Here is a 17,324-nt window from a genome sequence, read left to right as displayed (position 1 = left end):
AGTGCTCTGATGCACTGCATTGTTGTAGGCGACTTCAGCAAAGGGCAGGAGATCGACCCAATTATCTTGTTGATAGTTAACAAAAGCACGCAAATATTGCTCCAGTGTGGAATTAAGTGCCTCTGTAGATCCGTCAGTCTCAGGATGCGACGCAGTGGAGAGTGCTTGTTTGGTGCCCACCAATTTCATAAAAGCCTGCCAGAATTGTGACGTAAATTGTGTGCCTCTGTCAGTCACCAAACAGGAGGGGCTCCCATGGATCCTGTACACATGTACAAAAAAGAGGCGGGCTAGTTGTTGTGCGGAGGGAATGGAAGCACATGGAATGAAATGGGCTTGTTTTGAGAAGAAGTCTTTTACAACCCAGATCACAGTTTTCCTCTGGCGTGGAGGTAAATCCACGATAAAATCCATAGAAATCTCCTCCCAGGGGTGAGAGGGGCTGGCTACTGGTTGCAACAACCCCTGGGGCTTCCCCACCTTCCATTTGGAGCCAGCGCAGACAGGGCAGGAGGCAACATAGTCTTTAACATCTCGCCTTATAGTTGGCCACCAGAATTGGCGCCTAACAAAGTGGAGTGTTTTAGCAAACCCAAAATGCCCAGCCAGTTTGTCATCATGGCAACGTAGCAAAATGTCTTTACGCAAAGCCTCAGGCACATAGAGACGATTATTTTTCCAAGCAAAATCGCTGTCAAAAGTAACCTCGTGTAAGCTTGCTTGCAACCAAGTGTCAGATTTCAATTGGGAAAGAAACTGTTGTTGCAAGTCTGAAGGAACTGGCAAACGTCCCGGACGGGGTGAATGTGAAGCATCTGGTTGCTGTGCACGAGTCTGGCTGCGGGTCACAGCTGCCAGACTCAGTTGGGGCTGTGTCCATAGCGTCCCTACAATATCAGGCACAGAACTGGAATCTTGGGGTCTGCGGGACAGTGCATCAGCTAGAAAGTTTTTCTTTCCTGGGATAAATTTTAACTTGAAATCAAAACGGCTGAAGGATTGAGCCCATCTAATTTGCTTTGAGTTGAGTTTACGAGGTGCACTGAGTGCTTCAAGGTTCTTGTGGTCAGTCCAAACCTCGAATGGGTGGGTAGCCCCCTCCAACAAATGGCGCCAAGTGTCCAAAGCAGCTTTAACAGCAAAAGCCTCTTTCTACCAAACGTGCCACCTCCTCTCAGTCTCAGAGAATTTACGGGAGAGATAAGCACAAGGCTTTAAACATCCTGATTCATCTGCCTGTAGCAGGAGTGCTCCAATTGAGAAATCAGAGGCATCCACTTGTACCACAAATGGTTTGTTAGGATCTGGATGCTGCAAAATGGGTTCTGCTGTGAATAGTTTCTTAAGCTTGTCAAAAGCCACCTGGCATGCAGGCGTCCATTTCAGTAAAGCCCCCGGATTTTTCGATCTCCGTGTGTTGCCTTGCCCCTTAGTTTTAAGCAACACAGTGAGGGCCAAAGCTATTTCCACGAACCCCTTTATAAATGACCGATAATAGTTCGCAAAACCGAGGAAACTTGGAGCTGCCGCCGTGTACGTGGTGCCTCCCATGCCAGAATGGCTTCAATTTTAGCTGGGTCCATTTCAATACCCTTGTCTGAAATTCTATACCCCAAATAGTCAATTTGTGATTTATGAAAAGCACATTTAGACAGTTTAGCATACAGTTCAGCTTTTCTCAGCTTGCTGAGCACTTGTCTGACCAGCTTTACATGCTCCTCCATTGTTTCTGTATAAATTAATACATCATCCAAATATACCAAGACACCTTTGAACAAATGGTCATGCAAGACCTCATTAATCAATTGCATAAAAACCCCAGGCGCTCCCGCCAACCCAAAAGGTAACACTTTATATTGGAAAGAGCCCAGAGGACAATTGAACACAGTTTTCCACTCATCCCCCTCCCTTATACAGATATGGAAGTATGCCTCCCTCAGATCTAACTTGGAGAATATTTTCCCCTTTGCCAGATGTGGTAACATGTCTTTGATTAACGGGACAGGATATTTATTTAATATTGAGACTGCATTCAAACCACGGAAATCTGTGCATAATCTCAAAGTTCCATCCTTCTTTGGTCTGAATAGAACGGGCGCCCCCACTGGGGAATTGGCCGGTTCGATAAAGCCCCTAGCCAGATTTTTGTCCACAAACTCCCTTAGCGTTGCCAGTTCTTTTTGGGTCATAGCATAGATTTTTGGCTTAGGCAACTTTGCATTAGGAATAAAGTCTATGGCACAGTCAGTTTTTCGGTGCGGCAGTAGCTGATTCGCTTCCTTCTCACCAAATACATCCGCAAAGTCCTGGTATTGCTCTGGCAACCCCTCTAACGGATCAGCAAGGAAGTGCGGAGTTGTGGCTGCCGCCCTCCCCACTTCACCGCTGTCCAATTCATCCCCCTCCAGCGCTTTGTAAAATCCATCTGCGAAAGTCACCGTCCTGTGAACCCAGTTTATCTGTGGGTTCTGCTGAACAAACCAAGGCATTCCCAAAATGACCAACGGAGCCCCCAGAGGCGCTACCACAAAAGGCAGCTTTTCCCAGTGGCTTCCCATTTGCAATGCCACCATCCCTGTGGACTGCGTAGCTGGTTCACCCCCCGCCGTGGTTCCATCCAATTGGGTGAAGATCATGGGTCGTTTCAAAGGGAATGTGGGCAACTGCAAGGCGGCTACTACATCAGGGTGCATTAAACATCGTGAGCACCCTGAATCAATAATTGCCCACAGTTTCACCATCCTCGTTTGTGACCCCAATTTCACCTTCTGTCATGTTCGCCATTTCAATGTCTTTGATGCATCGTAACGTTTCGCATGTCATTAATTGGATGCGTGTTTCATCTCTCTGGGGAGGATGGGAACAGTTATCTTTTGGCTTTGCTTTGGAATGTATTTGTATTATCTACTGCGCTCAAGGTTACTTTCCCAGGCTAGCAACTCTGACGATTGCTAGCACCTGTGCCGGGCGGGGCTGTTACGAGGGAGGCGGGATACGTTTGCACCAAGGGTTTAAGTTTGTATTTGGCGCGCTTTTGCTCATTCTCAGCTTTCTCTGTATTTGTCTTTAGTTCCCTAATAAATCAGATTTCATTTAGCAGCCTCTTGTGAGTCTGAGTATTTGGGCTAGGGCAATCATTACATAAAGCTGAGAATCTAAGATCCTAACTCCGCTGGCCCCTGTCCAGGAAAGACAAGTGTCTAAACCTGTGAGGGAGAGAGCCCGCGATGACCGAACCTGACATCATGATGATGGACGAAGGGGAACCGGACTCGACCGTGAGGCAGTCCGGCCGACCGTCCCAAGGTGGGGAGCTGTCAGCCATCCGAGAAGAGGCGAGCTCCGAGTCGGAGAGTGAAGCCGGGAGGCTGAAAATCGCCCCGGAGACCACCGTAACTTCTCCGGGCGAGCTGCTCACCTGGGATGAGACCCAAGGAGATGCCACGGTAGCGGGGGGCCCATCCTGGAGGCAGAGATACCCATTATCCCCCAACGTGGTGCAGGTGCAGCCAACGGAGGGCTCCCCCACTCCGGATTGGATCCGAGTGCTGGAGTCCAAAATGGATTCGTTGGAGGCTATACTGAAACAGCTGAGCTTGGATGTGACCTCGTTGCGAGAGGTCCGGGAAGAATCAAGCCAGCGGCATTCAACCCCTTCTTCCCAAGGGCTGTCCCCGGAACGGCGACGGGCGGTGCGGAGGCGCGAAGGGGACCAGTTGATCCAGATGGAAATCGCAGCATCGCCAGGGCGATCGCCCCGGGGCCCCATGCCGCCCCAAGCCAGGGAAGCACAAGCTGCGGCAGCACCGGTGGTGGGGCGCAGCCCGGCGGGAGGCGGCATGCGAGACTTCCCTGTCAAGTTTGATGGGGACCCGACCAAACTCTCGTTCTTCCTGACGAATGCGAAAGCTTACATGGAAGAATGGGGGGCGTTTTTCCAATCGGAAAAGGCAAGGATCATCACCATTGCCACCAAACTGAAGGGGAAGGCGGCAGACTGGTATGTCCAGATGTGCCAGTCGGAAGCGCCTGAACTGGAAAGTTTCGATGAGTTCCTCTGGGCGTTGAAACAACACTTCGAGGACCCCTTAGCAAAAGAGAGAGCAAAGCGAGCCCTGAAGGAACTCAAGCAGGGGTTCAGATCAGTGGCAGATTATGCTTTGGAGTTCAAAGCGCTAGCTGGGAAGGTGGATGACTGGTCCCAAGCAACCATTATCGAGCTATTCAAGGATGGCTTGAATACAGAGGTGCTGCGCTGGTCCCTGGGGAGGGACGACCCATATACGCTGTACGAATGGATCCTGCTGGCGGGGAGGGCTGAACATGCCCATGAGATCTTTGCCCAGCGGAAGACCGCCAAATCGGGGCGGGAGGTGAAACCCAGCCGCCCATCGAGCACCGGGGGGAAACCGGGACAACGACCCTGGGACGAGGAGCGGGAGAAGCGGTACGCAAAAGGCTTGTGTTTGAGATGTGGTAAGGAGGGGCATCGAGTGGCAGCATGCCCGAAGGCAAAGGGAGAGGAACGGCCCGGAAAACCGTCGGCGAAGTCCCCTGCATTGCCGAGGAAGCAGAAAGCCGCGGTGGCTGAAACCGAGGGAGACGATGTGATGTTCTACGACATGGAAGGGGAGACCGAAATCCTGCAGCCGGCGGGAAACGCCAGCCACCTGCTCTAAAGGGCGCCGCTGAGCAGGTGGTAGAGGAAGGGCGCGAGCCTTCATCGGTGAGTGGCAGTTACCGCATTCTCACGGTGAAATTGAAATTGGGCTCCCAATCCAAGACTGTAGAAGTATGGGCCATGATTGATTCGGGGTGTTCCCGGTGTCTTATGCACCCCGACGTGGTAGCGGCTTTGGAGCTACCCACTTTCCCTTTACAACGACCCATCGCTTTTACACAACTGGATGGGTCCATGGCAGGGGGCAAACCGGTCACCCATTTTACAGGGCGCGTAGCCTTGCAACTGGGCAGCCACCAGGAAGGGTTGTCTTTTGTCGTGGCTCCTGTGGGGGGACCCTTGGTGGTGTTGGGGGTGCCCTGGTTGGTGCAGCAAACCCCCCAAATAAACTGGGTTTACCGAACTATCACGTTTAGGGATGGGTTCTATCAAGTGGCCGAGGGGAAGGGTGCCCCAGAGGAGATGGTGGGGGTTGCGGCAGCTGCGACTCCGCCTTACCCGGCCCCTCCTCTGGAAGGCTTGCCGGCCGAGTACAGGATGTTTGCTGATGTATTCGGTGAAAAGGAAGCCGACCAGTTGCCCCCCCATCGAAAGACGGACTGTGCCATAGAACTCCTGCCCAACACCCAATTGCCCAAGCCAAAGATTTATTCCATGACACAAAAGGAACTGACTCTGTTGAGAGACTTTGTGGACAAAAATCTGGCGTGCGGATTCATTGAGCCGGCGAATTCACCGGTGGGGGCGCCGGTTCTTTTTCGCCCAAAAATGGATGGGACATTGAGACTTTGTACCGATTTCCGCGGATTAAATGCCGTCTCAATTTCCAACAAATATCCCTTGCCATTGATCAAGGACATGTTGTCACATCTGGCCAAGGGAAAGATCTTCTCTAAGCTTGATTTAAGAGAAGCCTACTATCGTGTACGAATCAAGGAGGGGGATGAGTGGAAAACTGCATTCAATTGCCCGTTGGGAGCTTTCCAGTATAAGGTGTTACCGTTTGGTTTGGCTGGGGCCCCTGGGGTATTTATGCAATTAATCAATGAGGTACTGCATGATCATCTGTTTAAAGGGGTACTGGTGTATTTGGATGATGTATTGATTTATACTGAAACCATGGAAGAGCATGTGGCTCTGGTAAGGAAAGTATTGTGTAAACTCAGATCAGCTGAATTGTATGCCAAACTGTCTAAATGTGCCTTTCATCAGACCCAAATTGACTACTTGGGGTATAGAATTTCAGATAAAGGCATAGAAATGGACCCTGCCAAGGTGCAGGCTATCATGGACTGGGAGAGTCCCCGCACCCGCAGGCAACTTCAAAGTTTCCTGGGGTTCAGCAACTACTACAGATTATTCATAAGGGGATTCGCTGAGATTGCCTTGCCACTAACTGAACTGCTTCGAACAAAAGGGGTGGGAGATACTCAGAGAGTCAAGAATCCCGGGGCGCTGTTGCGGTGGACGCCTGCTTGTCAAACGGCGTTTGAGCGGCTAAAAGCAGCTTTTGTCAAAGAGCCCATTTTACAGCACCCTGATCCCTCAAAGCCTTTTGTAGTACAGGCAGATGCCTCCGATTATTCTATTGGGGCATTGTTGATGCAACAAGACGGGACAGGATGCCTCAAGCCCTGTGCCTACTTGTCCCGCAAATTCTCCGAGACTGAGAGACGTTGGCATGTCTGGGAGAAGGAGGCATTTGCAGTAAAAGCCGCATTAGAAGCTTGGCGGCATCTGTTAGAGGGGGCAAATCATCCCTTTGAAGTATGGACTGATCATAAAAACTTGGAGGCTCTTAGTACCCCTCGAAAACTGAGCCCCAAACAGGTCCGTTGGGCTCAATTTTTCAATCGATTCAATTTTCAATTGAAATTTATTCCGGGGAAAAAGAACTTCTTGGCTGATGCCTTGTCAAGGCAACCTCAGGACGCTGGGGCAGCGCCAGAAGTGGTTAGCACCCTATGGACGGCGCCCCAATTGGGCATGCAGGCTGTGACGCGAAGCCAGACGCGCGCGCAGCAGCCGCCCACCATGGACGCTGCCCAGCCAAGCGCTTTGTCAATTCCCTCCCAGTTGCAACAAAAGTTTCTAAAAGAACTGAAAACGGATACTTGGTTGCTGGCGAATAAAGACAGTGTTACTTTTGACAGAGGCTTCGCTTGGAAATCCAACCGCCTCTATGTTCCTGAAAGCCTCAGAAAAGATGTGTTACTACGTTCACACGATGACAAACTCGCAGGTCACTTCGGGTTTGTAAAAACCTTGCACCTGGTTCGGAGGCAGTTCTGGTGGCCCACATTACGTAAAGATGTCAAAGACTACATTGCCTCCTGCACTGTTTGTGCAATGTCTAAACGCAAGGTGGGCAAGCCCCAGGGCCTTCTGCAGCCGGTGGCCGCCCCTTCTTCCCCTTGGGAGGAAATCTCCATGGACGTTATTGTAGAGCTACCACCCAGCCAACGCAAAACGGTCATTTGGGTGGTCAAAGACTATTTCTCCAAGCAAGCTCACTTCATCCCTTGCGTGTCCATTCCGTCGGCACGTCAATTGGCTCGCCTATTTCTTGTACATGTGTACAGGCTACACGGATGTCCCTCCCGCTTGATTTCGGACAGAGGTACACAATTTACCTCACAATTTTGGCGGGCGTTCCTCAAACTGTTAGGCACAAAGCAAGCCCTGTCCACGGCTTGGCATCCTCAGACGGACGGGGCCACTGAGGCTGTAAATTCTACTCTGGAGCAGTACCTTCGAGCTTTTGTGAATTATCAGCAGGACAATTGGGTAGACCTCCTACCGTTTGCTGAAGTGGCTTACAACAATGCAGTGCATCAAAGCACTGGCCAAACCCCATTTCGGGTCGCCCAGGGTAAAGACTTTGTACCTATCCCTGATCTACCGCAACCTCCTACAGGATCAGCCACTCCAGATGATTGGACAACACAACTGGCTGACTCCTGGCCAATGATTCAACAGGCATTAGCTGATGCACAATCGGATTATAAACTGTATGCTGATCGGAAGCGGGCCCCCCAGCCTGCATTCCAAGTCGGGGACTCGGTTTACCTTTCCACCAAGTTTCTCAAGTCCTCACAACCTTCAAAGAAACTTGCGCCTAAATTTGTGGGTCCTTTCCCGATTACCGCTCAGATTAACCCTGTGACTTTTAAACTTGACTTGCCTCATAACCTCAAACGCTTACACCCTGTTTTTCATTGCAGTTTGCTCAAACCGACTATTCCTTCTGACCGCTGGCATCGCCAACCTCCACCTCCAACCCCCATCATGATTGACGGTCAGCAACACTTTGAAGTTAAAGAAATTTTGGACTCTAGACGCCTTCGCAATACTTTACAATATTTAGTTCGTTGGAAACATTTCCCTCATCCAGAGTGGGTCGCTGCACCAGATGTGGCTTCCCCTGTCCTGGTGGCCCGTTTCCACTCTGCTTATCCCACTAAGCCGGGTCCCTAGGTGTGTTTTTAGGGAGGCGGTATGTCATGTTCGCCGTTTCAATGTCTTTGATGCATCGTAACGTTTCGCATGTCATTAATTGGATGCGTGTTTCATCTCTCTGGGGAGGATGGGAACAGTTATCTTTTGGCTTTGCTTTGGAATGTATTTGTATTATCTACTGCGCTCAAGGTTACTTTCCCAGGCTAGCAACTCTGACGATTGCTAGCACCTGTGCCGGGCGGGGCTGTTACGAGGGAGGCGGGATACGTTTGCACCAAGGGTTTAAGTTTGTATTTGGCGCGCTTTTGCTCATTCTCAGCTTTCTCTGTATTTGTCTTTAGTTCCCTAATAAATCAGATTTCATTTAGCAGCCTCTTGTGAGTCTGAGTATTTGGGCTAGGGCAATCATTACACCTTCACTGTCAGGGTAGGGAAATGTCCACTCACCGAAGTGTGATCGTGCCCTTCCTTTTCCACCTGCCCAGCGGCGCCCTTTAAAGCAGGTGGCTGGCGTTTCCCGCCGGTTGATCACAAACAGCCTCCTCCTCATCTCCGAAGAAAGGGACTTCCTCCGGTTCGACCTCTGCCAATGCTGCCTTCATTTTCCTTGGTAGAGAAGGGGATTTTCCAGATGACTTTCCCCCCCGGTCTTCGGCCTTTCTCTTTGGGCACGCCGCCGTTCGGTGCCCCTCTTTTCCACACCGCAGGCATTGACCTTTTGCAAAGCGCCGCTCCTTCTCTTCCTCCCAGGGCCGCTGACTGGATCTCCCTGGAGGAGCCAAGGCGCAGGACCCTCTACCGAATCTCCCATACCGCATCGATTTTCGGTGGGCAAACGTTTCTAGGTCATGCTCAGCACTGCTTGCTAGCTGAATCCAATCATACAAAGTTCTTGGGTCTTCACGCCCCAACGACCACTTCAGAACTTCGGTCTCCAGTCCATCTTTGAACATTTCCACAAGCATGGACTGGGACCAATCCTCCACCTTTCCAGCCAGCGCTTTAAACTCCAGTGCATAATCCGCTACAGAGCGTGACCCTTGAACCAGCCCCTTCAATGCTCGCTTCGCTCTTTCCTGAGCTAACCGGTCTTCAAAATGTTGCCGTAATGCCCATAAGAATTCCTCAAAGTCTTCTAACTCTGGGGCGTTCGATTGGGACAATTGCACATACCAATCAGCCGGCCGCCCCTTCAGCTTTGTGGCAATGGCATTTATTTTGCCCCTCTCTGAGCGGAACCCCTGTTCCCAGTCTTCCATATAACTACTCACATTAGTTAAGAAGAAGGACAATTTGGTAGGGTCCCCATCAAATTTTATTGTGAATGGTGGGGGTCTCGCAGTTTCTGGTCACTCATCCCTCTGCACGGCCCCTAGCAGGTATCTCTCCGCCAGAGGGGACCTTGAAATGGTCACCCTCGGACCCCTCTCTTCTCCTCGATGCCGCACCCTGCTTCTCCCTCTGGGCGATGGTAGGGGTGCCGGGGAGATGGAATGCCTGCGAGGGGATCCTTCCCTTCCTCTCCCCGGTGAACCTGAGCCCATGGACAATTTTTTCAGCAGGAATTCAACCGAATCTAATTTGGCTTCCAACACCTTTATACGGTCAGGAGTAGGTGACCCCTCGGGTGCCTCTTTTCTGACCACCGTAGGTGACAGCGGGTACCGCTGTTTCCAGGAGGCTTGTGCCCCCCCAGTGACCGATTCCTCATCCCATGTAAGGTAGTCCCCAGCCGAAGTGCTGGTCGTTTCGGGCACCTTGGGTCAGCCCTCCGGAGCATCGCTGCAGGGTACCTTCTCCGCTCTAACCACTGTGGAGTCCAGTTCCCCTTCGCTCGATGCCTCGCTCGCCATCTCTACGGTCTCAACTCGTTCCTCGCTAGCGCTCCCCTTCACAGGTGGTACTGGATAGGGGCTAGCAGAATAAGGGTTTGAAGATTCTCAGCTTTATGTAATGGTTGCCTATTCTGACAGACTCAGTCTCGCAAGCAGGTGCTTAAGGATAACTGATTTATTGAAAGAATAGTATGCAAAACAAAGAAAGCTGAGAATGAGCAAAAGCGCGCCAAATACAAACTAAAAACCCTTGCTTCAAATCCAGTCCTGCCCTCGCTCCCTCTTAGCAACTACCCCCTCCCCAGGTGTTAGCAACCGTTGCCCACATCGGCCTGGGAAAGTAACCTTGGACAGAGTCAATAACCCAAACATACATTCCACAGTGCAGTAAACAGATTCCAGCCTGGCATGGCTGGAAATTTCCCTCCCGCAAACCCGGGTCAGGAAAATGACATGCGAAACGTTACAATGTATCCAGAACATTGAAACGGTGAACACGACACAGAGCTAGTGTATGTCAAAACAGGAAAGATGGCAATCATGGCCATGTGATCAGAGTCCACCGCTCTGCACTCTGCTGCCCCTGCTCCGTCTTCATCCTCCTGCTGCTGACATACATGCAATGTCAAACCACAAAAGGGGCAGTGCTTCAGTCCCATTGTTGCAACCATAATCTTGCCTGTTTTGACACCCCCCTCCCGATGCCACTATAGAGGGCATTAACTAAATTGCTGAGTGATTAACAAGAATCCCCTGAAAAGTTTGGGTTATTTAGGCATAATTATGATTTTCCAATTTTATACTAACTCATTGATTAGAATCAATCATGGAAACCGAACTTTCTATATAAATGCCAGGCTCACAATAGAAGAGCTTATGTTATAAGCAATGATCTAGATCCCTTTCTTTCTACTCTACATAGAAATTAACACAGGGCTGGCATTTAACCTTTGTTGGATTCTCCCAGAGTTATTTACCCTCCCTCTGAATGTTGGAGTGGGTTGGCAAGCTAGACACATGTGTACATAAGCAGCTAACCTGCCAAAGGTTTTTAAACGTTGAGGAGAGGTTTTATGATTGACAGAGGATTTGATGAACCAGAAAATTCAGTTCTGCAAATCACTTGGTCTTCTTCCTATGTGTATTAACAAAAACTAAGCTTGGCATAATCAAGTTTGGATTTCTCTTCTGATTATAAGAAATAGCACCCTATTGAGTTTCAAATATAATGTGGCGAAAGGCATCATGGAGATTACAGTCTGGAATTTGCCTCTGTCAGAGAATGTGACAATAGATAGATGATAGATAGATAGATAGATAGATAGATAGATAGATAGATAGATAGATAGATAGTCCTTCTCCATGATTGGCTTAGGATGACTGTCCTGAGGGCACTGCCATGGCTGCTGACAGTGCACTTAGTAGCCTGGCCTGTATTTCTTTTAATAGTAATTTTATTAAATATTACAATTAAAAAGATAAAAACTATTACAAACTAAAAGAGAGAGAAAACAGTAAGAAGAAAAAATAGAAAATGCAGAAAAAAGAAGGAAAAATAGAAGGAAAATAGAAAAAAATGAAAAATAAGAATATAGTAAAGAAAAAGAAATGTATAAAGAAATGACTTCCCCTTTCATCACAAGTATCAATGATTTTAGTAACTTATCACCTTTTCTTAAAATATAACAAATAATCTCTTCTTCCCATATCGCATCTCTTATCTATAAAGAAATCTTTAAAGCCTTGTCATTCAGTCCTGATCAGCAAAAGCCCATTAAAGGTTACTAAAGATAACAACCAATTATTTTAACCTTGATGAAATAAATCAATTTTATATTCCTTCCTTTTATTTTTAACAATCTTGATCTTTAGTCCCTTCAAATAATCTCCTAGAACTTGATTTCTTTTCATTTTTTCTTTGTCCCTTCTCACAAAATTCTTCAAAGCTTTAACAAGCCTCTTTTGTAAATCCAATATAGGGAAATTATCTAGGTGACATTCTTGGTTTGTTATTTGTATATCCCTTTAAATTATTAAGAAATCAGCCAGTTTCTTTTGTATATCCAGTGTAGCATCTTTTTCCTACAAGCATTCTTGTAGCCTGTCATTTTTAAATACACATTCAGGTCAGTCTCAGTCTTGTCTGGTAAAACTTGTTCTTCTATAACATCCTTTAAACACAGTACATCTATAATGGCAGACACACCTCAAATTAACTTCTGGGTCCATTGTTCAAAAATATCATCCAATGTTAAAGTATTTTGCTCCATTCTGTATTAGTAAGTCAAATTTAAGTGTTCTTCTCCTTTAACTGTAATCTTTAGTTCCTTCTGGTTCCCTCCAGGGTCCGATCTTTGAAGTCCCATCCAATCACATTTTTTTAAAGTATTCCAAACAAAAGCATTTTCCCACAGGAAGGATTCTTATAATTAATTTCAAAATCTTATTTCAAATTCATCTGGACCCTTAGTCTATTCTAATCATCCTTTTGCTGTTCATTAAAAAAAAAAAAATTAAGTCCTTGAACTTGTATTTTAAACTTCTTTCACTAAGGATTGAAGGAAACTCATCCAGTTCTGTAAAACTTGTCAATCCAAAGATTCCTAATACAATAGCTGAAAAGCAGTTAGCAAGCAATTTCCAAAATAGTTTATTTATTTATTTATTTGATTGATTGATTGATTTCTGTAGCTGCCCAACTCAGCAAGTGACTCTGGGTGGCTTAACAACAATAAAACTAAAAGACAGTTAGAACAGTTACAATTAAAACAATTAAAATACAAAATAAATACAAGATAAATGCAGGGGTGGCAGATTAGAAAGGAAGTATGCAAACTCTGTATCAATAAAGGCACTGACTGCAGTATGAGTGAAGATGACTCTCCTTCATCTCCCAGAGCACTAAACCTACCAGGGACCATTGTCATGAGGTCTCCTTGTGAGGAGCAACTGTCTGAAGCACTTGTGGGCAATCTCAAGTCCTCTCCTTGAGGAATTATGAAAAGCCAGTCTACTTGCCGGCTCTTCATACCGCCGCGGTCGTCAGTGCTGCTCTTCAGTTTATTTATTTATTAAATTTATCCCCACCCATCTCTTCCCATCGGTGGAGTTTGCCATTTCTTCCTCAGAAGTCCACCCTGGCCTGTATTTTTGGTTGTAGCTTCCCCTTTCCTTTGTTCCACCCCAGTTCTAAGAACATTTGTGTGGATTACGTCAGTAAAAGCTTTCTTCACGAGACAGGATATTATTGCTTGCCCTGGAACAAAGATTATATAGATATTGTTTACAAACTGTTTCAGTTGTGTGTAAATGACCATGTTCTATGATTGGGAACGCATGCCACTTTAATTAGATTGTTCTTTTTTGCCACTTCATCTGAGAGAAGTACATGATGACAATCATCGAATCAAATCAAATTATCCATTCAGTCGTATCTGACCCTTGGTGATTTCATAAGCCAGCTCTCTCCATGATTTCCGATCTTGTACAGCTTCTTTCAGTTGCTTTATATTTTGGCCTGTGTCTGCTTTGATTACATCCAACCAGCGCATTCTTTGGCATCCTCGTTGTCTTTTGCCACTGACCGTTCCAAGCATAATGTATTTCTCCAACGATGTTGATCTCATGACATGACCAAAGTAACTAAGTCTAAGTTTTGTTATTTTTCCTTCTAGTGACATGACCGGTTTTATGCACTTCAACACTTCTTTATTTGTTATCTTTGCAGTCCAAGGGATGCTCAAGAGCCTCCTCCAACACCATAGTTCAAATGAATAAATTTTCCTTCTATCCAACTTATTTACCATCTAATACTCACGACATTCTTCTGTCCAAAAAGTTGGATAGAAGAATGTCCTGAGTAATAGATGGTAAATTCTTCAGACTGAAAATAGCCGTTGTCTGTCCAGTGCAATTCACTAATGCCAAGGAGGTCAATTTTTAACCTGACCATTTCTCATTATACAATATCTAATTTACCTTGGCTCATTCCTCTGACATTCCAAGTTGCTATTCGTTGTATTTTCAAGTAGCGCAGACCCTTGCTTTCACTATTGGTAGCATCGGCACCTGACGTTCCTACTGGATTTGCCCCAGGCACATCATAAAATCCAGAGCTACTTGCTATAGGTCCTTGCTCTTCCCCAGTCATTTGTTGGGTACCTTCTGGCCTGAGGGTTTCACCACTGGGCACCATATCGAAATAATTTGAGACCCTTTTCATGGAATTTTCTTGGCAAAATTTTTACAAGTTAGGTTGCCAGGTCTTTCCTTAACCTTCCCCATTTGTCTGGGCTTGGGACTGGCATGTACACTTGGCTGAACAAGTGTACATGGCTGGGTTGATGACAATCATATGAATATATATATTTGTTGCCCAGAGAATAGAACAGTGTTTTAATCTCCATGCAAGAACATCAGGAAACAGGCAGGGCAAGTGGATGTTAGAAGGGAGTTCTATGCTAATTATTACTGATTTGTGGAGTCCTTGATGCTCTCTGAGTCTTGTTGTTTTCTTGCAACTAGGCAACATCTTCAGTGCGAACAGGGAGAGGGCCTTGCTCTCTGTTTATATACAGTGGCTTGCCCTGCTCGTGTTGGTGGAGGTGTTGTTCTCTCCTTGAGAGTTCCTTGATTGGGCTGTTGTTTGCTGCTTGGTTGATCGACTGAGTTAATAGTTCCAGTAGTCATCTACAACATACAGTGTAAGGACTGTAGCAGCCACTATGTAAGATAGACAGGCAGAAGACTAGCAGAGCACATCCACCAACACCAACTAGCAGTCAGAAGACACAATGAAAACTCCTTAATCTCACAACACATGGACAGACTCAACCATAGTTTCAACTGGGAAACTGTGAGCATCCTAGACCAAGCTAAATCCAAAAACACTAGAGAATTCCTGGAAGTTTGGCACTCAGACAAAGCAGACATCAATGGACACATAGAGGTAAACAACATTTACATACCATTCAAAAGAGACAATAGAAAAGCCAAAAGACCAGAACACCTCCTCGCCAGCAGTCAACAACCAGATATGCAAAGATTAACTTCAGGATTAACACCAGATGAACAACCAAACAGTACATTATACCTTAATCAAGGAACTATTAACTCCGTCAATCAACCAAGCAGCAAACAACAGCCCAATCAAAGAACTCCCAAGGACAGAACAACACCCCCACCAACACAAGCTGGACAACTCATGGTATATAAACAGAGAGCAAGGCCCACTCCCTCTTCGCACTGAAGAGGTTGCCTAGTCTGGCAATGAAATGTCTGCAAGAAAACAACAAGGCTCAGAGAACACCAAGGACTCCACAGTTCAACCCTGAGCTACAGATATTCTCTTCGATTGGTATTACTGATTTTTCCCTTAGAAAGGCACAACAAGAAGAAAGAAGAAAAGCACAACAAAGAAGGTAGCACCAGTCAACTTTTCAAATTAGGGTGTTGTATTTAAATTATGCTCATGAGATAGGATGAGCCAGAAGTAAACTTCCTTCACATATTAATGTGAACTTACCGTTATAAGCTGGCTCATGGAATACAAAGAATATTTGTAAGTAAAAAACTCAACAACGAACCAACAAAGACAGAACATTAGGGTTGGCATCTTTACATGGTCCCTTTTATAGTCCTTTTATATTTGAACTGATCCTAATTTGACTTATTTTCTTTTAGTCCAAACTGGTGGTGTTATCCTCTTAGTGAAGTCTGTTTTATTTTTAGGGAGTTTTATCTCAACTGCTGCCAATCACTGGGCGCAGCTGTGGCCTTAATCTCATGGCCTTGACAGGGCAGTCTGCAGGAGGGTCGATAAAAGTCGAGATGGGGGATGCCGCCACGCAATGAAAACCTTGTCCCATTTATGCGCATCATTTGTGCAGGGCACACACAAAAAAGGGGCAGGACTTCTATCCCATGGCCGTGGCCTCCATCTTGATTTTCTAGCCCCACCCCTTCACTACAAGCATCCCTAGTCTTGAAACTTGTTTTCAGAGCTGCCTTAAATGGGGCAAAGTGAATGGTACAGTATAAGTTTGTTCCTCCAAGGCTATGAATAAAGAGGAGGAGAAAAGTTTTAAAAACTCAGAAGAAAGTAGAAAACATTTACAAACTGAAAATGCTTCCTGTTAATAAGAAACACTTCTGTTAATAATTCCTACACTTCCTGCAGTAGAACTGATTTGCATCTCATAATTTCTCCTGTTGGGGATAATAATTGTGAGCTTTATTTTTTTGGAATACTGTGGATTTTAAGTCATCGATTGATTGGGATGGTCAGGTCATCACAGCCTATGACTAAAGAGGATTAGCATTGGCAGAAGCTTTTAGTTTTTTTAGATGGTTTTTCATGGCAGCGAGGGCAGAAACCATAGGAGGCCGTACACTGAATGCCTAGGAACATAGGCCGGTGGTGCTGGTACAAACTGCAAATTGCAAAGCAATTTGCAAATTGAAGTTTGGAATGAGGATTTAGCCCAAACAGGTCTATCACAAGTGGCATTTTTGAACCATTAAAAATCTGCAAGGTGACAGGAACAGCATCATGATGTAAGCCCCACCCCACAGCATCATGCGCATTACTTTACATCTCAAGCAGAACAAACTCTTCTTTAAAGAGGGTTTGGGCTTGTAAGACTAAAATGATTTTTCCCTGTTGTTTTGGCTAGCTCCTCTCTTCCTCTTTTTTTTCATCTCCTAATTTTGTCTTTGTTAGTTCGTTGTTGAGTTTTTTACTTACAAATATTCTTTGTATTCCATGAGCCAGCTTATAACATGAGTTCCACATGAAAAAGCTAGAACAGAATTGTTTGAATAAACAAACCCAGAGCCAAAAATCATAACAAAATGCTGCAGAACATAATATATATATTTAAATATTTATTACAGGCTATCAGTCAGAGGAAAGGCCATGATAAGGTAATGACATAATTTTATAACACTGTAAAATATTAAAAAGCATCATTAGTAAAGAAAGAGAGAATATTTAGAACAGTAAATGGTCACATCTATATGTAAATTGTTACAGTGCCTACAGATTACAAACTTTATACCAAATTGCACAACTTGCAAATAAAATGTCGGTCCAGGATCTGCCTACCTGATTCGTCTAAGTTTAGTCCTTCCATATATTCAGCTACCCCACAATATTCCTCACACTTCATCTTGCCTTAGATTTTTAAGCAAATATATGGAATTCTGGAGGTGAAACTATCAAAGGCACCCATTACCTCCTAACAGTCTCCTCACTACTGCATTATTGTTTACAATGCAACTGACAGGCTTTCTCATTTCAGATTTAGAGCTTTGTGGGAAAAGACTGTTCCCCCCTCCTTCCACAGCTC

At 46.0% G+C, this 17,324-nt stretch overlaps 1 protein-coding gene across 1 annotated transcript in view; it reads right to left on the bottom strand.

Annotated features, from left to right (window-relative positions):
• LOC134507588 (cytosolic phospholipase A2 epsilon-like) overlaps positions 1–14,170 on the bottom strand; it is a 68,052-nt gene extending 53,882 nt beyond the window's left edge. The window contains exon 1 of the mRNA XM_063318370.1: positions 13,954–14,170. Within this exon, the coding sequence (XP_063174440.1) occupies positions 13,954–14,170 (217 nt within the window). The remainder of the gene's footprint in view (positions 1–13,953) is intronic.
• Between the last annotated feature and the right edge of the window lie 3,154 nt (positions 14,171–17,324).

Source organism: Candoia aspera, chromosome 1 (genome assembly GCF_035149785.1).
Source record: "Candoia aspera isolate rCanAsp1 chromosome 1, rCanAsp1.hap2, whole genome shotgun sequence".
Taxonomy (NCBI): domain Eukaryota; kingdom Metazoa; phylum Chordata; class Lepidosauria; order Squamata; family Boidae; genus Candoia; species Candoia aspera.
Note: the sequence above shows the minus strand (reverse complement) of the source record. Positions and strands in the feature narration are given on the sequence as shown.